We start from the raw sequence: 26,238 nt of genomic DNA on the forward strand, positions 1-26,238 counted from the left end.
CACCAAAGCATTACATACACAAGTTAGGTTATCCATTAATCCCTTAGCGTTCGCCGATAAAACAGCGTAACTATGCTACGACAATATCACTTTTGAAGATCCATCCGCTTCTGTTTCAACGAGCAATCACACTTTCGCTAGCAGATACCGATCGCGCAAAGTCGCTGTCATTCAATGGCTCATACAAGGTACTACTTGCGTTTAAAAAACGGGAATTTCTTTCCAATTAAGAGAAGTCTTTCCGCTGCGTTTCATGCAAAGTTTCGAATACGTAAATCAACCTGAATGACCTTTTGGTTCGCGTACAGTTATTATGTATAGCTCTCCCGATTGCAGGTCAATTACACAAATCTTAACCTATTTACTCACTATTATGTTTGCAAATCTGCTTGACTTGAAAACATAGCCTAATCATCGTATTACTTCAATTCAGGGATGTGCAACATGCGTACCGCGAGCCAAAAGCGCCAAAAGTAAAAATTGTGCCCCCGCGAAGTAGTGCCAATTATATATGGTACGCGGCAAATCCAGCGTGTGCAAATCGGACAGCGAAAATTTTTGTGCCTGCAACAACTTAAAAGCCTTTAATTCAAATTAATTTAAAAAAAACAATCAGATCTCCTATGATTCCTGAAAATTTCAGAAACGAATAAATATAATACTCCCGGCGAAAAATACAATTATTAACCACTAAACATTTTAAAGCAATTAGTCCATTGGTGAATGAGAAAGGCGATTTGTTTCATAACAACAACAAGAAAAATACCAACAAGAGCAATAAAAATAACAACATAATAGCAAAACGATCCATAGGGCACTTCCTGTCCACTAAAAACAACACTGAATACTACAAAAACGAGCTAATGTTCGTATTAACGTAACCGTTCAAGCGAAATTGTGTTTTAGCAGATTGTTGATTTTCAGTGATTACGAAATTTAATAAATTAAGCCTAAACTAATGTTCTTAAGGATTTCAATATCGTATTTTAGTTTTCAACTTTTGTGTTTGAATTAATGATTTTCCAGTAAATCATTCAGAAGCTTATGCAATTATGTGTATATACCGTGTTTCCCCGAAAATAAGACCTAGCCTGAGTTTTAAAAATGATTCCATTGAGCCTTCCCTTGAAACAAGACCTAGTCGATAGCGCGAAATTTGTTTTTGTAAATGAAAATAAAAGACCCCTAGTGTTATTTTTTTTTAAAAAATTGAAATAAGACCATGACTTATTTTGGGGGAAACATAGTAATTGTAATCAAAAGAATATGGCAATCAAAACATTGTGGAACAACAATTTGACGCGAACACCTGAAAGTCTTTCACGGAACACTAGTAAAACACCATCATTATATGATTATATTATACCCGTGAATTTGTTTATATTTAAACAATATACATATATTAATATAAACTTTCGGATTAGAATGTGAACTTGCGGAAACTTTCGACTGTACTGGCGGAAACTAGGGTTCCGCGGAACACCGGGTAGAAAACAACTGTTGTAGTTGGTATAAGACAGGGTGTTCATACTTTAATAAAGGATGGACGAGTAAAAACAAGTGCGTGAAACCGCGGGTCGCCCTTCATTTAACATAGGCTTACTAGTAGTTGCAGGCACAAAAATCTTGGTTATTGATCTTATGACATGCGTTGTTCGAACAAGCTAGCTGTTAAGGCATTGTTGAGTCATAGACATGAATAAATTGGGTTCAGGCATAGGCTTCGAAACGGAAACGAATTGAAATTAATCGCGCGTACCAAATTGAATTGAAAAACCGATTCGTGGGGCGCACACTATTCAAAATTGGCACTTCTACGTGGGCCTTATAACTTTTTCTTGAAGGTCGCATTTGGCCCGCGTGCCGCAGGTTGCACACTCCTGGTATAACATGATTCATAGAATGACATCACCTGCGTAACCCCACTAAGTTTTCGAAATTTAACAGGCATTTGAGAAAGTGTCAATTGCGGCAGAAAAACTCGAATTAGTAATAAACACTTGCACATCGCATTGAATACGTGGAAATGACATGTTTATTGAGTCTTGAACTGCCAATTCAAAATGAATGAATAACGCCTATATGGAAAATACTAACTGCCGGCTACGCATAAACACTCGGACAGGAAACAGTACGATTAGTAAAATTGAGGGCATTTCATACGCATTTTGCTGTATTATGCCGTCGATTTAGAATTTCTTTGCGAATAAGTTGTTACATACCTCTGCTCGCCTAACATGCAATACATAAAGAAGTAATATTTTGTAAGAACCGACTAACGGATTACTTTACTGCGGCCTTTCCTTTAAATGATTTTATATGCATTTTGCTGTGTTTATAAACTCTGTCGTCGAGTTGAATGCCCTTTTTCAATGAGTTGTTCCAAATCCATGAATCTGAAAGTGATAACTAATACCATACCAGACATGAACTGGTAACTCTATAATGTTAAAGCAGCTAGTTTTTGCTACCATACTGTCGGCTTTGTGCTCTTGGATAATCATAAATACTTGCTGAAAATGATTCCAGATTAAAAATTTTGACACGAAGAACGGCCCTTCGCTGGCATAATATTTGACTGTTTAATCTTTGCATCACCAAGCACACAGTAGCCTTGCTTCCTCAGAGGACTCGCCCGATGAGTGTTATCAGAAACTAAATTGCTTACTGCAGCATCACATACTTTCCATTGAGACCAAAGTCCAAGAAGCCGACGTTAAAACTGCCATTGATCAGCAAGTTTTTGAAGTCATCAATTTGTCGCATATGTAAGCTCAACGTTGTATTCTTAGTCTTGCAAACACATCGTGGATTCTTATTTGACTTTGTTCGCTGGTTGTTCCGACAGAATCCGCAGAAAGCGAAGCCATGGGCTTAACCAATGAAGGCGAGGGTTGAAGGTCGGAACCTCACTATTGAAATGTAAAAATGGACATTAATCTGCTTGAAACGCTTTTGAGACCCTCTTGATAAACCCCGGTTTCGGCCGCACCTGATGCGTTCCAACTTGGCCAATTAGAAATCCCATGCCCTCCTACCCAATGGCAAAATCCCTCCTTATGGAAGGAGACATCTCCGTTTCAAAAATGTTTTGTTAATGGCAGCTGGGTTATCCCCACCATTACTCATATTCAAACAACAAAAAGCAATTTCACTAATACCGAAACTGTATTTTCAATATTTGTAAATATTACATTGTCGCTGAAAAATTAACATTATTATTACATCATCTAATGACAAACTACATCATAATCAAAGGAGTCAGGGAGATTGTTACATCACAATTACAATTTCACAATGCAGTAAACGTTTTCAGCCTTCAAGCGACGATTTTTGAATCAATGTTTTTTCATGGAAAAAGAAATGCATAGGAATCTAAAATATAGTTTATATACATGAATACATATTTCTATTATTACTATTACATGTCTGTATATACAAGAAATAATTCTTAAAATTAGATAGATATAAAAGATTGTACAAGCAAGAAATAATGTTTCCATAATACAGAAAGGAAATGGACCTAATAAATTATACAAAGATTGGAGAGAATTATTTCAAGCCACTAAATTTCAACCAATCAAATTGATGCTCATTAAAGAGGCGTGGCATCACTGGAGCATGAAACAATACCACACAACGATTGGAGAGAAATATTATTTAAAGTAACTTAGTTCTGACCAATCAAATTGATGCTATGTCTTGGGGGTGTGGCATGAAGTGTTAGGCCAGCTTGATCATATGACAAACCACGGCATCTCGTCCGGTTACAAGTCCATGTCGGGTAAGGGATTAGTTAGCCAAATATTTTGTTTTCAGATGCATGGACTCGATTCATGATTTTTTTTTTGAGATAATTTGCTCAGAGCAGAAACACGTGCACTTAATCAGATGTAAATGAGACTCACCCTTGAGCAAAAGTTACGATAATTACTGAAATGAAAATAGATTCTAAAACTATATAGAATTATATGTGCATTTTGCTTTACTTTATACCAATTGACGCTAGACGCTAGGCTTGACGACAATCACTGGCGCTCAAAAAGTATGTGTACCAATATGGAGGTAACTAATTTTGTTCGCCGACTTTACATCAAGTTGTCTAAAGGGACTGAAGCCTATGGGCAGAGGGAATATTCACTTGGCTAAAACAGACAGTCACGAACTCGTAAAAGAACTAAAATAAAGAAAATTGGAATATAATTATGACTTAACCTAGTACACATACTATGGGAGTACCCAATCCCTCTATGTTCAAGAATTCGGAACATTCAAATATCTTAGTATGGAAGACAATATATTGTGATTATATTATAGAAATGACAATTAGAATATTTAGATTTCAATATCACAAAAAAACACATGTAAATTATTATATTATTTAGATAGAATCAGACAAATGAGATTATTAAACATATGATAAATCTTTTTCTATTATAAAAAAAATTAATTTGTTTTTCAACCTTTGTGAATTGCTTTACATTAACTGCATATGAACTACCAGAAGCAAACCAAGAACAATAATCCTTCTTAGATGTGAATTTTCAACCTTAAAAATGCTTGAAATATATTATGAAGACAGCTCGTGTTTGAAATATTCACAGCAAGTACAGAACTGTTAGGAAAAAAAAGAAGCTTTTTCCAGAGTTTCAAGCCTACTTTTCCATATGCAACACATTTTCTATTTATTACTCGATGAAGTCCCTGTAACTGTTCAATAGCATCTCTACAGAAGGCTCATAGCAGATAAGGATTAAATTATTTCCCTAATGTTCCTTTTTTTTTCATTCAATTACCTTTTAGTACCCAAAATAGAAATATTTTAGGTAGACCATTACTAAATAATCATTTCATTGAGTGGTGAGCCAATCAAGGTAACATGTTTGGTCTGTTAACAATATAAAATGAATACAAAGAACTAATTACATAAGCCCAATACACAAAAAAAGATGAAAAGTTCAGTTAGTTGATCTTAAAAGAGTAAGATATATTATATATAGTAGTCATCACAAAAAAGCATTGCAAAAGAATTAGATAAGTAGATAATTGTACCGCATCTGAATTCAAAGATTGTTCATATTTGAAAAAATAAACAAGACAAACAAGAATTTCTGTGCAGTGTATATTAGTATGAGATTTTATTTAGAGAATACGAGAAGCAATTTATTTGAAAACATAAATGCTTTATTAAAGCAGTGTTTCTCAGCCTACGGGTCCCGACGCAAAACTGGGTTACCTGGGTCAACAGAAACTCAAGTTTCTAATTTTATTTTCTGGTAAATTTTATTGTCCATTTTATATTTGTATTAAAGTGATGCTCAATAGTATATGTGCAGATCTTTGGGTCACAAGAATTTACAAAATACACTTTTAAATAAATTTGGGTCGCTTGAAAAAAAGATTGCGAACCAATGTTTTAGAGATTTAGCATCTCTTTAGTTAAATCACAGATCTTCTGCAAATCGTATTTTTAATTCAGTATTTCTATGAGGGAACTTGAGAAATATGAAGTCATGTACTCACTCAGAAATAAAGGTGCTTCATATGTGAGCAAAGTAACAAGTGAACACTGACATATAAGCAAAGAGATACTGAAACGATATATAGTTATGGTTTATGCCAGCAGTTCCCCGCAATGCTGGACACAAAACTTGATTTTACTTTTCCCTTGTTGAGCATGAATTGTTTGAACATGAAGGGATTTGGAATCTACCAATCATAATAACACTATAAATACCACTGAAATGATAAACATTCATGTGATAATAAACAATAAATAAACAGCATACTATTGAAGCAATAAGAGCCTTGGAATGTAAACTGAAAAACATATTCTAAGCAGAAGAATTGCTAGCCTATTACGGTATGTCATTATTTGAGTATATGCTTCACTGCTCTGTTCTTAGTGATGCTCATAGCCAAGTTTGTACTAGTGAAAAAATTTGAATTTTCTGAAAACTGACACCAAGAGCCGAAAACACACTCTTTGGGTGAAGCTCGATCGCTAATGTGCAAGAACTAAAATTATATTGATTCAAATATTTATGAAGAGACTAAGCCCCAAATATCACGGTCAGAAATTTATCCTTGAATAAAAGAGGTATCAACAGATACCCTCTGACAACTCAAGTGATCTTGATCACAGAAACAGTTCAGAAGAAGCCAATATTAAATAATTGAAGTTCTTACAGCAGTGGTTCTCTCAAACTCTGGGGCGCGCCCAAACAAGGAGACATAGACAATTTTTGAAGGGACATGATGCCAATTGAAAATAAAAATATTTGTTAGATTTGATCTTGCCCGCTTTATTTTGGATATTCACATTTCTTTATTTTAAATTTTTCCATTCCATCCACATATTTTTAACGTGTTTTATGAATAAAACATACTTCCGCCTTACTATCTGTTATTTGTAGCTTACTGTTAGCTAGTTATTTTTGAGATGGGGCGCACGGCTTTACAAATTTTAAAAAGGGGGCGTGGCAAAAGTTTGAGAACCATTGTCACGGGGCATAAAAAATGAATAGGAAATAAAAAATTTCAGGACATAAATTGTTACAATTTATAATTTCCAGCAATGTTTCAGATGTAAATCAAAAAACACTGAGTTAAGAAAACAAAGGTCTTGCTTCTGCTGGTCTGCCAACTCCCACAATGATTAGTTTTCCATCTCGTAATGTCACTAAGATATGAGAACCATTCTTTGCTACCGATACACAGTATATACTCTGGCATAATGTTAGATGTGATACGGGTTCCAAGCTGTTAAAAAGAATTAAAAATATTGAAACATAATGGTAAATACTTCTCATTTTATAGACGACCTGCTATTTTAAACCTATTCTGAAATAATATTTTAAACCAGCGGCTCCCAACAGGAGGCGTGTGTCTCCCAGAGCGGGAACAGCATTGCAATGCTGGGTGCAAAACAGATTCTACTTTTCTCTTCACAAGAAAACTCTCCGTACTCCCCATTGCTTTCACTTTGTTGAGCACGGATTGTTTGAACTTAATGAGATTCGGAACCAATAAAAATAACACTATACTACTGTAATGTCATGAGTTGGCCACGAGTGCCAAAGGACTATGGAAGGGGGCCACAAGCAATAAGTTTGGGAACCACTGTTTTAGACTGTGAAAGATTGAATACATATAAATTCATGCATCTGACACTAGTAACTAGTCTATTATTCCCATACCGGACCTGGACTGGCAACTGAGTGTAAATAAACCTTCTTATCGGCTTTTCTCTGCTCTGGGATAAATATGAAAATCTTATCCATAAATCATGTATATACTATATCGAATCATGATCATATCAACTCCAAATCCACATATGGAGTGTCCATAAAATTGCAAAGGGAATTTATCGATACCCTATATTGTTTTGGCACTCACAGATGTATTAAATGAAGTAAAAATACTAAAAACCTAGTTAAGATATATCATATCATATTTAAAATTGTAAAGGTACTTTATGGACACCCTGTAAATTTCATTGAAGAGACTTATAATGCAAAAAATGTGGACTAATGACTATTATAAGGCCTTGTGTAATACAAGGGTAGCCGGGGTATATATACTTTTTGGAGAATAAATAATTTGGATGAATTTTGTGAAAATTTGAAAGTTTTAAAAACAAAACTGCCAACTCGGAGTAGTAGTTGACAACAGTAAAAATGGGGCCACATTAAACTAAAACTGTGAAGGTTGCACGCAATAGCCTACGGCCCGGTTTGAAAACATTTTTCACTACAAGAGCCATTTTGCAACGATTCCCTCAAACGTAATGTGTAATTAGTGGCATGGGATTGGATAAATTTACATAGCCTTGCCCAAATGACCTGTCGTATACCACATAATCAACGGCACTCCAGAAGTATGTGTACCAATAACGAGGTAACTCCATCAAAAGACACCATTCAAGAAAATAGCAGAATAGCACCACTATGGTTTTAATGGTGCTCACGAAGTATGTGCACCAAGATGGCGAACAACCTAAACATAGTATGTGTACCAGGTTAGGATTATCAGGTTGTGTGCCATCTTGGTGCACATACTTTTGGAGCGCCGTTTTATTTCACCGAATAATACCATGAGAAACACCAAGATGTTAATACTTATAAAGTGACATGGAAAATTTGAAAAGAGGTTGCTATTGAAGTTTTTTTGGAATTTGAATACACATTCATATCTCCTTCTGTGAGCATGAAAACAAGTTATAAATACTAAGTAATAATAAGTAATGGCACAATGATAACAAACATGCGTAAAATCAATAAGACCATCGGCATTAAAAGGCTAATATGATCTGTGAGTCTCATCAGTTTTGGCTTGGACTGTTCTTTTTCAGTAGCATTAACAGAATATATATATAAAGGTTTCAATAAATAAAACATTCTCTCATACGAGAAAGTTAATTTTCCATCACAAACTTATAAAAGTGGCTCCAAGTTACTTAATGAAATATTCATGCACATATACACTTTATTCAAGCGACTTCTGTTTTTATACTTAGCAGTTGTTAAAACAGAAAATACTTTTTAACAGAAAAAGATATTGGGAAATTGACACGCAAATGACACAGTTCAACCAAAGAGAAATTATCATCAGTCTTACAGAGCTCCCCAAAACTCTCGGAACCCCAATAAGTGTTTGGCAAAACCCCAGTTAAAAAGCACTGTATTAGAGCATCAGTCTTTTAATTAGCTTTATATGTCTGCTTTTACAAAGTCAAACGTGTAACAAAGGGGTGTGCAACATTTTTTGTCAGCTGGTCATACAACCAACTTCAGATATCTAGAATGACTACAAAAAAAATTAGTTTTTCCATGTACAACTTCAGATTTCTAGAATGACCACAAAAAAAATTAGTTTTTCCATGTACACAACAAATTCAAAATTTTCCCAATGAATAGGCTATCGCTTAGCCTTACACTAATGAAAGTATTGGGCAAAACAGTAAAAGATTTAACGCAGCGACAAAAGTAAAATGATATTATGTATTTTACCCATGTGAGCGTCAGTTAAAAAATAAACTTTCGGATCAGGATTTTATGCTTGATGGGAAAAAATCTGAGTGTTGACAAGGGCTGCAATAAATGGCCTTGCGGGTTGGGTTGTGGCCGACGGGCCCCCGTTGCACACCCCTGGTGTGTAGGGTGTTGAATGCACATTCCCTAAGTTTTATTTTAATCACCAATGTCCAGTTATCTTCATGCTCAGCATAGTTAGAACCAAAACAGCCACAAACATGAGAAGATTATTTAAACATCAAAAGTGAAATTGAATATAAATATTTCAGGAGCAAATGCATAATACAAGAAGGAAACCATTTGAATAAAAGTGGTAAAATTGATCAATAAGGACAAAAAACTTTGATTGAATCAGATGAATAGTCGAAAATTGGCCAACTGAATCAAATTATCATACTATATTTGATATACAATACAGGTTTTCATGAAGTATTGATACAATTTCAATTTTATTACAGTGTCAGTTCTTAGTAGGCCTATATCTTAATCATGTTTGTTTTATTTTTTTATCATTAATTATTGAAATTTTTTTACCTAATTTAGGGGCCAACAAACTTTTATGGTATCCATAAATTCACTTTGCAATTTAAAAAAAATTTAGAACTTTATGAACACCTTGTATTCTCGAATAAAAAACTTAATTAAAGTAATACTCATTTAAATTTAGATAAAAAATAAAAAAACAAAAACGGCTGTTCTGGTTCTCACTATCTCGCCAAAATGTTACACAATTTTCGTGCTTCACCCAACTTACTGGTGATCTATAGTACAAGAAGTTTCCCATCTCCAATACAGACCAATATGCGGCCTGATGTTACACTTATGTATAAAATAGTGTGTCGGAGCTTTGTATAGAATATCTTTGCGCCACTGAAAGGTGGTAAATGACTTTTTTTATTTTTTTAAATCATACACAACATTAAAAACTTTGTTTTACTCTGAAAAAGCTTTTGACAAGTAGCCAATTATATGCAGCTAACTGGTATGTAATTGAAAAGGCTGGAATATATTAACCATAAGTGAAGTGAAAGTTAATGTGGAAGGGCTATCTGAAATTGAAATGATGTGATTTCATCATATGATGTTTTGTCGGATCTCAGAAAATGTATTATGACATCGTAGTAAATTTTTAAAATTTTTATAAAATGTATTATGTCAGAAAAACATTTTGAAAAATTAAGTTAAGATTATGCATATCTCTTATAATTCTTTCACAAAAATAACAAATTTTCCACAAATAACAAACATAACTTTGTTACCAGAACTCAAAAAATAAACATTCATTGAGTTGAACAATTTCAAATCACATTTCAGGCAATGAATATCATCAGATGCATACCTGAACAATTCCCTTATCACCAGAGATCCTTTGACGTCTCCCGATATCAAGAATTCTCCTGTTATTGTCATATGATTCAACTTTGACTCCAAACAATCTACAGCAAGATGTTTCCCATTGATCGAGTACAAATGTAAATATAATTTCTCCTGAAAATGGTTTTGAAATATTTTTTGTTTCAGTGAAATAGTGAAAGTAAATCAGTAAAGCTCATGCATAGTGAAGTTGAGGGCTAACTAGATTGTGACACAGAATATCAATTAGCACGAATTGTTACTAATGAAGTGGACGAGTTTGGTGATCTTCAACAAAATTTCTTAATATTTGGACACATTTTGGTCAGATGCAATCCATAAGCAAAACAAAGTTTGCAATAATTTTGACCTCTCGAGAATGTGCCCTCTGCGTTTTTTGCCCCTGTTGTATTTCTTTTGCACCGTATGAGAGCGGTATTGCCATTTTAAGAATCTCTGTTCTAAATTCTTCATTTTAAGACCTACACATTACCTCTTTAGCATCTTTCTTTGTGTGAGCATATAAAGCAATGTGTCCTTCCTCAGACAATGCGATGTACGGAACAACTAAAGGATCTGAACAGTTGCTCATAGGTTGAATAGTACGAACATAGTTGCCTTTCCTTACTGTGTGGATAATGCAAGTACCATCCTGAAACAAATTAAATCCGAATTTAGATTCTAGCGACCAACTCAATTATTGAATATGATATAAGTTTTATTCTGAAAGAAAGGAAAACCCCCAAAAAATGACCTGATCATATATTGAATCATAGGACAGGCTTTTCAGTCCAATTCGGGTATGAAATAAGTTGGCCAGTTATTTGTTTTTCAGATGCACGAACTTAATGGTAGAGGAAGTCGTAACCGACCAGTAGTTACGTGTACCCGGCGGCTGCGAGGGGTTCAGGGGGTCCTTTCGCACATAATTTCACCCCGCATGGGATTCAAACCTGCAAAACCACGCAGCGTAATCAGAGGTGCGATGACGTCATTGACGTGTGTATTCCAAAAGCCATGCACTCTTGTTCCAATCGGTTAACAATTCAGATCAGGTATGGGTATATTAAAAACCGCCTATTGTTTCAGAGGCATTAATTACCCTGCAACAGGGGGACATCAAAAATGTCTCAAAAACTCATCTCACACTTGCTCTGCCGTTCTGAGTCAAGATAGATGCCAGCATATATAAAGGTCAGTCGACCTTGTTGACCTTGAAGTAATGCTGGCCCCCTTTCGATATATTTCATGATTATTGTTTGTTTATTCTCACAGCGATATGTACTCTTATGCAATGAAATATTCAGAAAATAAATTAATATCTATCTATACTGTAAGACAAATGGTCGAAGTAGGTTAACATAAGCAGGAGATTTAGAGTACTTATATAGAAAGTGAGATTCACACAATCAGGACAAGCGTTTTTTGTAAAACAACAAAAATATTTTGCAAATCTATCATAATCTAATGCAAGGTTTCCTGAACTTTTTATGCCATCGACCCCTATCTGTGAATATTATTTTTCAAGGACCCCTATTCTATGCGGTATCAATTTCTGTGTCTAACCAACGTGGAAAGATGTTCCATTTACAATACAACAACACAAACTATATTATGCGATGAATGTGGATGCTTTTCACTGCAAAATTTATCAATACTTTTAGCAATTTGCAACAAGGCAAAACAGACCGAACGGCAAGTCTCCACCTGTATTTCCTTTCATATTGTCACGGACCCCCTGTGCAGTCATCAGGGACCCTAGGGGTTTCGGACCCCATTTTAGAAAACCCCGACCTAATCCACATACCTTTGAAGAAGAAACCGCCATATCTAGTTCCGTATTGATCGCCACACACATCACTTCATCCTCGTGCCCATATAATACTTGTAATGGTCGTTGTGAAACTCCAGTTGATACTCCGTTGTGTTGTATAATCTAGAATATAAAGTTGGATTAGAAATTTACTTTGCATGTTAAACATTCTTTGCATTTTCATGCATATTTGATTCAATTTGTACATCCCGCACAGATATGGTATTAATACAGGGGTGGATTGATATCTAGTTCCTGATTCTTATAACAATTATAAAAAACTATGAAATACTCATAGGTGCTCCAGAAGTATGCGCACCAAGATGTCGCACAGCCTTAATCTTAACCGGTACACACATACTATGTTCAGGTCATGCCATACTATGCCATCTTGGTGCGCATTCTTCTGGAGGTCCAAGACTCATATCCCATGGGAAGCACGTTCCTAACACTTCCAATCACAAAAATCCAATTATGAATCTTTAGAAGCATTCCCAAATAAAATAATATAACCCATACCTGCCATATAACACAGGTTGTATCAGCCGATCCAGATATCAAGTGAGATCCACAGTTGTCAAGTGCCAGGCAGGTTACAATGTCTAAATACCAAAACAATGATAAAAACTCAAATTTCAGCATTCATGATTTGGGGCAAAAGTTTGTACAGTACTTACTGCACAGTACACAGTACTTACACAATACTGTAGTGTACTGTAGAGATTTGTGTATTCTATGTATTGAACCTTTTATCATGTGTATTGACCGCATTAAATCAAATGAGTATTTAAATCCGTCTTATAAATCCTGGAATAGTTTTTGAAGAGCGGATGAAATTAAAACAAATAAATAATTTCCCCACACAAAAAATTAAACTCGTCTATATGGCAGCCAATTATACCCTCTGAAGAGAAGGCCATTATCCATCTGTATTCTTAACCTGCTGTCTATGAGATGATCGAATAGCCTTTTATGCAAGGAAGCTTTCAAACAGGGATTGGGGCCATATATTGATAACTACTGCCCTCTATAAAGATTGCCATTCGAATGACGATTGGGTATCGTATATCAATCCATATTAAGATGGCCCAATCGCCTTTCACAAGAGTGGGCATTCAAACAAAGATTGAGGCTATATATTCATCACTATTGCTAATTGTTCATAGCTTTACCGGATGCTGTGGTTCAATAGTTCAACTTTGAATTATTCAGAACTACAATGATTAAAAAAATGATCGCCGAGTCGATCGTTGACCACTGCGATAGTTAAGATCACAATAATTTGACGTGTCCAATTATCTAAATATAAAAGCCCACAACAAACATATTCACTCACCGAAATGTCTGACCAAGTGTGTTATATTCCTTGATCTTCCTAATGTAACAGCTCTTACACTGTTGTCCCAATGTCCTCCAACAAACAGTAACTTTGCATCGTGGGTAATCACAAATAACCGAGCAGATAAAGTGATTCCAGGGATTGGGAGACCTTGGATTTTGCGCTGAAGTCTAGAGAGAAATGTATAATGATTTAGTTCGAACACAAATTTAAAATAAGGTACACATATTGCATTGAGAATTTTTATTCAAGGAAACTTGCTAAAAGCAAGTTTCACTCAGAAATGAAGAATAACAATCTATGAATGAAGTTACTAGCCACTATTAAAGTGCGAATAGTTATTTGCTCTCAGTGTGGGATTGTGGTTTAATAAATATTTATTGAAGCGACAATCAAAGCTGTGTAACAACGATTAGGAAAACAGCTATTAGGTAGTGAAATCCATAACTGAGGTTTTAGGAAAAACTTAGGACATGAAGTGGCATTTGATGACTCGAAGGGAGTGGAGCCGTTGACAAGTCGTTGAGCCATTACACTTAACTATGATAACATTGTACGTTATACAATCCGGGTTTAAATCCAATATACATAACCTCATTCATGGTGTAATACATTGGTGAGGTAATGCCGGACTAAACCGCAAAGATTCTCGCCCTTCCAATTGCTTAACCCAACATTTGCCAAACTTGTTTTGCCCCAAACAACTTCGCTTTTCATCTCACCACACGCAACTCCAAAAAATTAGAAGATGAAATAGTTGGGCAGTTTTTAAAAAATTTAGCCTATGATAAAATTAAGAAGATCACCATGGCGATCTATATTATAGACATAATTTTGATCCCTCTTCCACAGAACAAAGTTTGAGAAACGCTGGCCTAACCCATTGATTACATATCCTACATTAGGTAGTGGACTTTGAACTGGAAATAGATCAGGTTCAAGGCCATCGATTTGCAAATTAATACATTATTAAAAACAAAATATTTGTGGGGTACAAGCCTAGAATGTCAGCTATTGAGATTTTGCCACATCTCCCCAAAACACATAAAAGCACTTACTTTGGATTAGTAATACTCGGGTCTTTCTCAAAAGTGAAATAATTGGTGATGCTTTTATCATACGGCAGCCATCCATGACTCCCCAGAATCCCATGTTTGCTGATTGTAACCAGCACATCTGGCATCCCTGCTTGTATAAATGATCTTGCTTGATATTTTGGAACAGATACAAAAACAAGAGGATCGCTTTCTGGCATGACCTGTAAAATATTGGATAAAAAAAAGATTGATTTTGCAATTCTTGGTTGAGGTCACATGAAATGAAGCTTTTTTAGAATACTTTAAAGTACTGTTGTGAAAATACCCTTAAGAATTTGATACCGCTTCATAGATTGTTTTGGCAAACATATGTATTGATTTTGAAATGAACTTTTTTTACACAACTAATACCACCAATCAGCTTTAGATTTCAAGTACATGAAGATGGTGCAAACTGCTAGATGGCTGTTACTTTCAAATTTTTATTCAAATTCAATTCCCTAATCCCCACTGGAACCACCATTTCACCAAAAATTTTGCTGTTTTATTTAAAATCATGAACACTTGATTAATGTTGTGATGGATAATTATGGGACTGATGGTTGGTTTTGGCTTCTCTTTCCATACATATGCAAACATATCTTTGGATAACTATCCCCGTACCTGACATGGACTGCAAAACTAGTGGGAGGACATGGTTCGGTATGTGATTAAGTCATTTCACTGACTTCCAGGATGACGAAAAAAATGAAAATCTTTCTGGGATTGACACTACCGCTTATCACAAACCTCCACAAAGAAAGCTTTCAGTTCATCAGGATGATCCAACACACTGAGGGTTCTCATATCTCCAGTAAGAGGAGACAATCTTCCTCCGGCTGCAACCTTCTTGCCAGCTTCGACTCGAGACATTCTCCTTGGATGAGGTTCCCGTAGAAGTTGCGTCGGAGTTTGACCGAAGTTATTAATCATTCCTTCGACTGCTTTTCTCTGCACTGGGTCAGTGATTGCATCAAGATCAACAGCCCCTGAAATGAATTTTGTAGTTTGAGTTTTTGGGGATCTTTTCTATTATATTTAAATGTTATTATCAGACATGAAGTGTGTCGTGTGGTGTTACTTCGTAACATGTCAAGTAGACAACATTTTGATTGGCTGCTTTGTAAGTCCATGTGTGTGACATATTAATGTTTAGGCCTATCACACCACAAGTCGATAGACATAAAAAAGCTGTTAGTTTTAGATTCTTGGTTGTCGCTATCTTAGTCAGTGTCTGTTAAACTGTTATAGTTTGATTGTGTTAAACTGATGTATCTTAATTTGAATAAATAAATAATACAAACGAATTATTACAAAAGTGTACATTTTGATAAATTATTGTTGTTGTTGTATTTCTGCGCAACTAATGGATTGATCAATTTCACATTTTCAGTCAATATTGACAAAGGATGCCACTAGAAAGAGATAGCTACTAGATAGCTCCTGACGATCAGGTCATCACACATTAATAATGAAATGAATTGTATTTGTTATCAAGCATTACATCCATATAAACCTTAACTAGTTATGAATTACACACCGTTGAGCGTTGAATAGATGAGATACCGTCAAGGTTATCGAGAGCCTTACCAGAGCTGCAAGTAAAGCTGGCATTGGCACCACAGGTATAATACTAACATGCTAATTTACCTTCATATGTGCAATAATAAAATACATTCAATGCTTTAGCAGCTTCATCTCCTCTCTGTTTGTAACCAAATATCAAATCTATCCAGTGATGGAGATTCTGGCAAACATATTCTGATTCAAGCGCTTTTCGATTCTAAAAAAGATAAAATGAAACATACTCAGGATGTTTTTATTTAGAGAGAGGGAATTGTATAAGATTGTGTAACTAGGTTTTATAACTGATAATAACCAGTTGAAGCGAGCGGACATTTCATAAACATTTTATTGGTGTAGTAGAGATCTGAATATTAGTTTTATACACGAATACCCTGACTATTAACATTTTGCAAGTTTTATCAGTGTTAACTAGGTTTTATAATCGTTAATAAACAGTCGAAGTGAGTAGAAAACCGAATAAATATTTTATTGGTGTGGTAGAGATCCGATTAAAATACCCAGAATACCCGTACTATTAAAATTTGCAAAGTCTATCAGTGGCGTGATAAACGTGTTTTTATAACTTGGGAAATGAGACAAGAGTAAACTTTAAAGCTCTCAAAAAAACTAATGCATGTAAAAAACGAAATAGGTCGAAAATATTAATGCAAATTTCGGAACCATTTACTTCCAAATATCATGGAAATGTTTCTAAACGAAATTTGATTCATGTAAGCACACATTCATGACATTTGGGTTGTTTTTTAAGAAGTTATGTCTCCCAAGATATATTACCTTTGTATATTTCATACTTTCATATTGAAAACTCCCAAAAACATCCAAAATGATGGTCAAACACTGCAAAATTAGTTACCTTGAATACAAATTCTTCCGGCGTCTTTGCCCAAACCGGCAAAATAACATCGTTCACAAGATCTTTAGTAATCTGATGTTTTCCAAGATCAAATTCTGCAAAAGTAAATTGACAACTTTCATAAAGCTTTCTCAAATGGATAATAAGTATTGATATAAGCTGCCAGAATATTACAAGCACTTTTTGAGGGATTCTGCTTTTCAATGCAAAATATCCATTCTGGCTAAACCTATAGTCACTCTATGTTGACTACAATAAAACGTGGGATTTAGCAGCAAAAATCCTAGGAAAAAATAGTATAAAAATCACTTTCCAATTTGGGGTAACATTCAGACTCAGACTTCAGACTTTTTAAAGTGTTTTCATACACCTTAGAACGTCTTATACACATTCAATAGGAAGAAAACTGATGAGAAGGAGCTTCCGTTTATGTAAAGTAAAAAAATGTCTTTGATTCAACATTGGCTATCCGATTTTTTGTACCAAGAGTGAGGTGGTAGAGATGTGTTCTTTAAGCTGCGAGGCCAAAATAGAGAAACAACACTCTCACCACTCAGCAGGGCAACAGGATTTAAAAAAAAATTTTCCATATATTCATAAAATGGTAAGCGTGATGACAATGATAAAGAATAAAATGAACCGACTTACTGTTCAAGTTGACCAGGAATTCAGGAAGGTAGAAAAACTCTGGAATAAGTTCTTTTACATCGTTAGGATTGTCCATGATAGCTTGCCATGATGTAGGAATGGAATGGAACTGACGGTCGGCAAGATCAAATCTGTATTATACCAAATAAATCATAGAATTGAAAATAGAATAGCGTCTGAGTTCTCTTTCAAAAAAAGCACTTGTATTTAAGTAAATAGAGTTTTAGCACAATTTCACTGAACTGGTATGATGCACAAATGAGTATTCCTGTAGTGTGTGTACCAGGTTAGGGTTAGGCCATAATTTTATTCAAATTTTCCTCATTTTAGTTCGTTTACGAGTTCGGGGACTGTCTGTGTTAACCAAGTGAGTATACCCCGTGCCCATAAGTTTCAGTCCCTTTACACAACTTGATATAAAGTAGGCGAACAAAATTAGTTACCTCCATATTGGTACACACAATTCTGCAGCGCAGCATGATGTGGTGGCACGCGTATTCCTAACTCATATAATCAATAAAACAAACCTTCCACTCTGCAGTTGTATATGTAACGTGGTGAACGGTTCCATTCTAATCATGTAATGAAGAACACCAGCCGAATTTGAATAATGAGTGCCGTAATGAAACTTCTCTATCATTCCACTCGGATCTTCAAAGTTGTCAAATTTGTCTCGCACTGTGAAAAATAGAAGGTTGTGTGACTTATTTTCAAAATATAAGTCCCTACATAACATGGGTTATGATAGTTTCCAATAACTTTATATTGATAAATAGGTTGCGTGACTTTTTATGATAAAAAATCCCCTTCAAATTGGAGGAGTTGTGCGACTTCTTTTAAAAAATAAAACTTAAACTTAAAACATTAGATCAAATTCGAAATAAACGAAGAAATTTAATATTTATCGGGGCTCGTAACATATATTGTACAATGACTAGGCTGTATGACTTCCTTTCAAAAATAAAATATTAACTTGGAAGTGAAGAAAACATTGGATCAAAATCCAGAATAAACAAAGAATATTAATTGAGGCTCGTAACATATATTAAACAACAATATTGATGTACAGAACTGATGACTGAATCTGTTGGATTTCAATGATATTCAATATCTGAAAATTATGATTTTAGGGCAGTGGTTCCCAAACCACATACAGATCCACTTGTGCAAAGGCATAGAAGAAAGATAAGTAGTTGGGTTCACAGTAACATAACTAGCATATAATCTTATCCATACCTTCCTGTTCATTGTCAGGATTTTGAACTCCGACAGGTTTGGACAAATCCCTGAATGAAGCTGGATTCGTCAAATCTAATTTCTCTGAAGTGTAGTCGGCGACTATCCAAGGAAACTGGAAGATAAAAAAATTGAAATTTACTATCAAGCTTCAATAACTTGATAGCTAGTATCTGCCACCCTGTGAAGCATGCGATGCCTCTAAGAGCAGGTACCAAGCATGTTCTGGGGTGGCAGATGACAGCGTAGACCCAATAGAACTAAGTACAAGGGTTAGCTCAACTCTTAATTGGTTTGAATTGATGTAATATTTTCTTGAATTTTAAAACAATTTAGAATGTTCCATTTGAAACTTCGTCATTCTGGAGCATTTGACCTCAGATGGTCAATTGAAAAATAGACTTCATTTAACTTTTGGAACTGTGGGGAAAAAAGAAATTCATCAAAACAATGACCATCTCGTCAATTCTACACTACCAAATTGAACTTCTATAAATTTACGAAAGATTTGAGAAAATTTGTCCACTGATTATGACATTTCGAATTTTGAAAAACCGGTATATAGGGGGTGCGACAAAAAACCTAATCCAAGTCATTCGAAACATATTTTGAAAGAAAAAATACCATTTTGTACAAAGTGTTCTGAAACACTGAAATTTTGGATACAGTCATACACAATCAGAAGTTCAAGTGCCAAATAAATTTTCTTTGTTGTCATAGAATTCATTAAGAAATTGATGGGAGTTTGTTCATTGGTCACTCTGTATATTCAATGTATGATAATATAATTCTAGAATATATCTCGGAGTACAGTATTCGATTTTGGCTATCGTAGGTTTCTAGCCCATATCAAAAGGAAACACCATTCTTACCACTGGATACTGGCTCAGATCATTATATGTTCTCCCAGCTATTGTGTTCAATTGCATCAAATAATCAAAGTTACTGATTTCTCGCTGCACCCATTTCTGAGTTAATCCAGATGCCTGAAAAGAGTAAAAGTAATATTTCATGAACATCAAGAATTTTTTTTATTGTAAATAAGAAACACATAGGTCAGGATTTCATGACAGAAATTGCAAATTTAATGAAAAATAAAATAACTTAATTTTCTGAATTTCTGACCTAGCTATTTCTCGAATAGTGTAGTAATGCTTGATTTACTTTAGAATGACGTAATAAACCCTTGAATTGCAGGAAAATTAGGCGAGTTGGTGAAACCATCCAGGGTTAATAAAATGACCATACAGGCCGATTAAGCCTGTAAATATTGGCCTTGTCTTGAGAATATACTCAAATACAACTATTAAACCGTATGTGTGGACATAGGCTGAATGTACCATAATGTGCCCACAACTCAGAAATAAAAAAAAAGATAAAATCAATCAAGCGTAACAGTACATGTGATGCGGAACAGAATAACATGAACAGTGTTGTAAGTATTTGATGAACATTTCTAGTCACAAATATGCAATTTTAACTGATTCAAATTACCTTTAAGAGCTCTTGCGGCGATCTGCTTCCAAAATATAACAAATTAGGAGGTCTAACACTGAGTAAAGCTTTGTAAGCTGCGTTTCTTTGCTTGAGGTCGTCAAAGTTGATGAAATAATTAGACTGGTCGATTAAGAACAGTTCCAATGCACTTCTTCTGAGATTGTATCGACGGAAATGGGCTTCACGTAAGTGTTGTAAAGACCATTTGAAGTCTCGTCCAGTTTCTAGGGAATATTGAAAAGTAGATTAACAGAACGATAATAGTCTAGTAAGAATGGAAAACACAAGTCTGTAAGAGTTACTATTTAAGACAGAGGACATACCATGTAATGACCCATAGCGTATAGTTCAGTAGCTATTACGAGTTGAAGATATCCTCAAGATCTAATGTTATTCAGTCGGCCCATTGACCAAACAAACTACCCCACCAAGGGTGTGAAAGACCTTGTCATAGGATGAAATGACATGACATGCCGAGACTTCTTGTAAAAGAGGTTTTCAAAACAATGAGTGCCATTCGCTGCTTATATAGATCTTATTTTGAAGGCAAGTGCAAAACAGTTTTTATGCATAACAAGAAAGGAATAAAGAATTCCAAATTAGACAAAGAAAGGAATACATCAGATAAGGTTGGCAACTACTCATATAGAAGCTTATTTAAATGGACGGTGCAAATATATTTAAAAATAAATTCACAAATAACTCTACCTTCATCTTTATTAACACTGCTATCATAGAAGTAGACATGAGTTGTTGAGATTTCAATCTTTCCAACAATGTAATCCATCAGTGTTACAAGATGACATTCTGCTGAGAACACACTTTTCTCTTTTTGGCTTTGTGTGTCTGCTGTAGTGCTACAAGTCAAAATAAATAAATTTGAGAATGATATAATAATAATATTGAAAAACATCCTGTTGCTGCAACAATATGGCTGAGCAACGTACTAGAAATGCAATCCATAATTTTGTAATTTATAACTTTACGTCAAGCTTAATGTTTACTAATATTAGGATATTTAAGATCGAAACTTCGTATTGGCTTAATCAATTGGCGATTCATGCCCTCTCGTCCGAATACCAGCTAATACAAAGTACCAGAATAGTTAACTAGCTATTTGCTTAAAGTGTAAAAATAAAATATTTGTATATTTTATTATATTCATATCTGTATTTACAAAAATTGAAGATTTGTTAGAAGGTTGTTAACATTGTTCAACTTTTCCAGACATGACAAGATCAAACTTATGAAAACAGAGAATGAATTAAAAGTATATATCACAATCAGATATTCCAGCCAGTAAACTCAGAACCACTTTGAACAATATAAATATCAAACAATATTTGATAAACATATTAAACACACTGAGTATAAGGTTAAAATGAAGATGTATGTAGTAACCAGCATAAAGAAATGGAAGCTCCCATAGTATGTGCAACAAGACACCTTTGGCGGACACCTGAACATAGTATGTGTACCAGGTTAGAATTAGGCCATAATTTTATTACAATTTTCCTTATTTTAGTTCTATTACGAGTTCGGGAACTAGCCAAGTGACTCCTGTTATATTTATGGCCTAACCTTGACCTGGTACACATCCGGTGTCCGCCCTATTGTTGCACATACTACGGGAGTACCCAGAAATGTACCCACCCTGTCCAATCAGAAGTAAACTACTTACTTGACATTACTAGTCAGAGTACTCCATTCTTCATCTCCTACACTGTCATCTTCTAAACTCGATGATTTTGCGGATTCAGCTTGCTTTACTGCTGATGCAGGAATTAGACCATCATCAGCTGTCATCTGTGAGGAATGGAATGTTATTAGAGAATTTGTAACATAAAGTTGCGAACTACATGAATTGTCTGTTGACTAATCCGTTAATTGTTGTTGACTGGTTCACTACTTTAGTTATATATTAGACTCCTACAATATAGACTCCGATATAAAACAAATATATTAATCAGAAGTTATACATGTTTAATTGGGAATCCTGTTAATTTGATATAACAGTTAAATAACATTTTCACAATCTTTCGAAATTTTGTTGCTTTGATTAAATACAATAATTTCGTAGATTTCATTTTAAATAATCTGAATGTTAACTGTATCTTTATTGTATTTCTGGCAACTAGCATTTTCCCAGATGGCAGAGCATGACCAATGATATCATCAGTCACAGATGACTGATAATAGCCAATCTGCTGAGAAGGTGAACTAGCTCTCTGCTCTCTGTTCTTGAGAGCTCATTCCTGTCGGTGTATCTTGGGAGTTACTTTGGTTATGTTTATGGGCATTTACTAATTATACATTTATACGAGTTAACACTGAAGACCGGATGTTAAATTAACTTACATACGAAACAAAAATGTTTTAGGATTACATAGCAAACATGCCGCACTAAAAAGAAAAAAATGATAGTTACGGTAAAATAGTGTGACAAAAAATTTGAATAGCAGTTTCCTTCAGAAATTTATCTGTCTTAACTCATCATTTTGGCAAGGACCCCCTAATAACCCCTAAAATCAATAACAAAAAAACTATTATTTGTGCTTGCAACTAGAGAATCTATGTTGAATAAAGGTGCGGCCCGCGATTTCATCCAGTTGTTTGTGTCAGGCCCTTCTGTATTAAAGGTCGCACACGCCTGTGTTAGATGAAATATTTGGAGCTCCGGAAGTATGTGCACCAAGATGGCGCACAACTTGAACATAGTAGTTGTACCAGGTTAGGGTTCAGGTTGTGCACCATCTTGGTGCACATACTTCGAGAGCGCCAAATATTCTTGAAATTCTAGGACTTACCTGGGTAACAGGTTCAATGATTTCCACATTGTCTCTTAATCTACTTGCATCTGTGTGAGGATCAAAGTTATAGTTCTCAGTCAATTTCAATCTCATTCGAGAAAAGTTCTCAACATTCGATAGCTTCCAGGCTACTTCCCCGAGGTTTCTAAGAATTGGGGTAAACAGTAGTAAGAAGAAAGTTGATATATGTTTGAGATTGAAAAATTAACGCTACATTTCTATAATGATTTCACAATTTCACAGTATGCTTTGGTTACGTCAGGGGTGTGCAATATTTAATACACAAGGGCAAGATTCAAATAACTAGACGGAACCGCGAGCCGCGCCTTTATTTAACATTCCGCTGCAATATTCCATGTTAAATAACATGCAGAGACAAAGAGGCAAACAATCCTCTGGCTGAGAATCTTATTTATTATTATCATGAATTAAAACCCGCACCATGGTCAGCTTTTTAATTTTTACCATTTTCACCAAAACAAGAGAGCCTGTCTCCTATTTAGTCTCCCTCCTATTTTTTTTTCATTTGTTCAAAGAAGAAGCGAACCTAGTGAACAGTATGTGCTAAATGACGCATACATATATATATCCGTTGCAGGAAAGATGTTACAACAAAAAAAAATAGAGCTATATTACAAGAGCAGGCAAATAGAAACCATACCAAATATTTTATTTTCATGTAGCAAAATTAACGATACTCCCGTAGTATGTGTACCAGGTTAGGTTAGGGTATAATTTTATTTCGATTTTCTCTATTTCAGCTCTATTACAGTCCCTTTACACTTACTTGTAGAGGTATGTAAAATAGGCAAACAAAATTAGTTACCTCCATATTGGTACACATACTTTTGGAGCGCCAAATTAACAAATCCCTACCTATCTTTCCAAGGGCCTCTTCCACTTGTTAAAAACCTCTTCGTAGCTCGCCATTGCCTTAGTGCAGCATTGTGTTGATTGAACAATTGCTTCATATTCTTTGCTTGTCTTTCTTCTTCCGTTGTTCGACGACTTTGAAAGGGAATCTCGATCTGGAAAATAATTCAACCGAATGAATCAGAAGAAAATAATGATTTCGTATCATGAATCAACAATTTTCTCAAACACTGACTTGCAGGCCGTATATAGTCTGGGAAGAATTATATCTTATAGGCAAAATTATTTTATGAACTCACAAAACCTGCTACAGCATCAATCAATCATCATGAGAGCAATCATGTATATATTGATCAGGTAGAAGCGTAAACTCAGGTAAACATTAAGCGATCTGGATCAAATGGATAAATATCAGACATGGACTGTCAGATGAATGTGGGGACATGGTTCGCCAAAAATTCAAGTCATTATGGCCTTTCCTTCAACCCTGGGGAAAAGGCACCCCAGAGGTGTGTGAACCACTATTGAGGTAATTAATTTTGTTCGCCTACTTCACATCAAGTTGAATAAAGAGACTGAAACCTATGGGCAGGGGGTATATTCCCTTGACTAACACAGACAGTCCCCGAACTCATAATAGGACTAAAATAAGGAAAATTGGAATAGAATGCCCTAACCCTAATCTGGTATACATAATACGGGAGTACTGGTGAAAATATGAAAGTTGACCAAATTTGATAAGAAACAAGTACCTGAGCTTGGAATTTCAATTTGCTTTCACCACCATCCCGGTCTCTCTTATGACAAGCAACTGCAGAATCCTCCATGACGTTGAGCCAGTACTTTGTCATCTGATTGTGAGAATCACGGAATGTGTCTTCTTCATGTTGGGAAGCTTTGTGTTGGACCTGGGATGAACGATGGCGATTGATAGTAACTGCATTGGATTGAAATGTTTCCGGCAGAATTATTTAGGAACACATCACACACATGTAGAAGCATGTGAATAGTGAACATCCAGGTTATGATCATTAGGTGTTCAAAAAAATCACTTATCGCATTGATGAAATGGGATTTACCGTAATCATAAAACTTTTACTTATCGTAATTGAACGATGAATAGCGTCAGGATTTGTATTAAGTGTAGCAAGTTGAATAATAGTGGCAAGCCTAATAAGCATTAGATTAAATTTAAATAATTTTATAAAAATATAATAATAAAGACTTTCGAATTTAGATGGAAAATTGCGAAAACCATGGACTGTACTGGCGTAGCCCTGGAGTGCCAGAAACCTTGTTGGTAATCATTGCTCTATAGTTTATTAGTTGGTGAGAAAAAAAGGGTAGTAGAGAAGAAATTCTCAACTTACATGTTTATTTATGAATTGAATCCATTCTTTAGATTGACAATATTTTACGAAGTCATCGAAGAACGTAGCGCTTCCACTAGTGGGAGGTAGATCATTCAAAAACTGTCCCAAAGCTAGAACTTCGTAATTCTTATCCAGCAAATCTCGAATCAATGGAACAACAAACTTTACAACATGGGTATCATCTGAAAATAAGATAAAATATTGAAGATGTAAAACAATGGGCGCGCCGGAAGTATGTGCACCAAGATGGCGCACAACCTGAACCCAAACCTGGTACACATACTTCGGGAGCACCAAACAATGAACAGTTTATGGAATTCAAGAGTCCTGCTGCACACTAACACAAATGTATTGCTGTGACGTTTCGTCTGACCAAAATCAGACTAACTCAGACAAGCAGTTTACAACAAATTGTGAGCAAGGAAATTTGTTGTAAACTGCTTGTCTGAGGAAGTTTGATTTTGGTCAGACGAAACGTTACAGAAATACATGTGTGTTAGTATGCAGCAAGACTCTTGAATTGCATAGTATGGTCACGTTTAGTTAAAAAACAGTTTTGTTGGGTTTTTATATATTCTTTACTCATAGTCTGGTTATATAGAAGCAACCAGTATTGAAGTGAAACTTTAAAAAATGTGGGATCTCTCCAGATTGGCAGTTCGATGCTGAAGTCTGGTTTAAAACTTTTTACAACCCAGAGGATTCAAAATAGAGTCCACATTATTCCTAGCCTGGAGTCAGGAGT

General features: G+C 35.1%; 1 protein-coding gene across 7 annotated transcripts in view; it reads right to left on the reverse strand.

Annotated features, from left to right (window-relative positions):
- Positions 1–3,149: 3,149 nt before the first annotated feature.
- Positions 3,150–26,238, reverse strand: part of LOC120329518 (neurobeachin-like protein 1) — a 75,487-nt gene continuing 52,398 nt past the window's right edge. For 6 of the 7 annotated variants that reach the window (XM_078118890.1, XM_078118891.1, XM_078118889.1 and 3 more), the window contains 21 exons: positions 25,491–25,675; positions 24,873–25,028; positions 24,124–24,275; positions 23,245–23,392; positions 22,119–22,243; positions 21,146–21,294; positions 20,435–20,661; positions 19,813–19,926; positions 18,941–19,055; positions 18,232–18,382; positions 17,705–17,835; positions 17,057–17,151; positions 16,267–16,399; positions 15,367–15,605; positions 14,599–14,798; positions 13,538–13,710; positions 12,721–12,803; positions 12,196–12,324; positions 10,882–11,040; positions 10,375–10,523; positions 3,150–6,762 (listed from right to left, as the gene is read on the reverse strand). In XM_078118890.1, coding sequence (XP_077975016.1) covers positions 6,609–6,762; positions 10,375–10,523; positions 10,882–11,040; positions 12,196–12,324; positions 12,721–12,803; positions 13,538–13,710; positions 14,599–14,798; positions 15,367–15,605; positions 16,267–16,399; positions 17,057–17,151; positions 17,705–17,835; positions 18,232–18,382; positions 18,941–19,055; positions 19,813–19,926; positions 20,435–20,661; positions 21,146–21,294; positions 22,119–22,243; positions 23,245–23,392; positions 24,124–24,275; positions 24,873–25,028; positions 25,491–25,675 — 3,167 coding nt within the window. In that variant the 3' untranslated portion in view covers positions 3,150–6,608. Of the gene's footprint in view, positions 6,763–9,789; positions 9,906–10,374; positions 10,524–10,881; positions 11,041–12,195; positions 12,325–12,720; positions 12,804–13,537; positions 13,711–14,598; positions 14,799–15,366; positions 15,606–16,266; positions 16,400–17,056; positions 17,152–17,704; positions 17,836–18,231; positions 18,383–18,940; positions 19,056–19,812; positions 19,927–20,434; positions 20,662–21,145; positions 21,295–22,118; positions 22,244–23,244; positions 23,393–24,123; positions 24,276–24,872; positions 25,029–25,490; positions 25,676–26,238 lie in introns of all 7 variants that reach the window. The other variant, XM_078118888.1, reaches the window with a different exon arrangement.

This window comes from Styela clava, chromosome 12, assembly GCF_964204865.1.
Source record: "Styela clava chromosome 12, kaStyClav1.hap1.2, whole genome shotgun sequence".
Lineage (NCBI taxonomy): Eukaryota > Metazoa > Chordata > Ascidiacea > Stolidobranchia > Styelidae > Styela > Styela clava.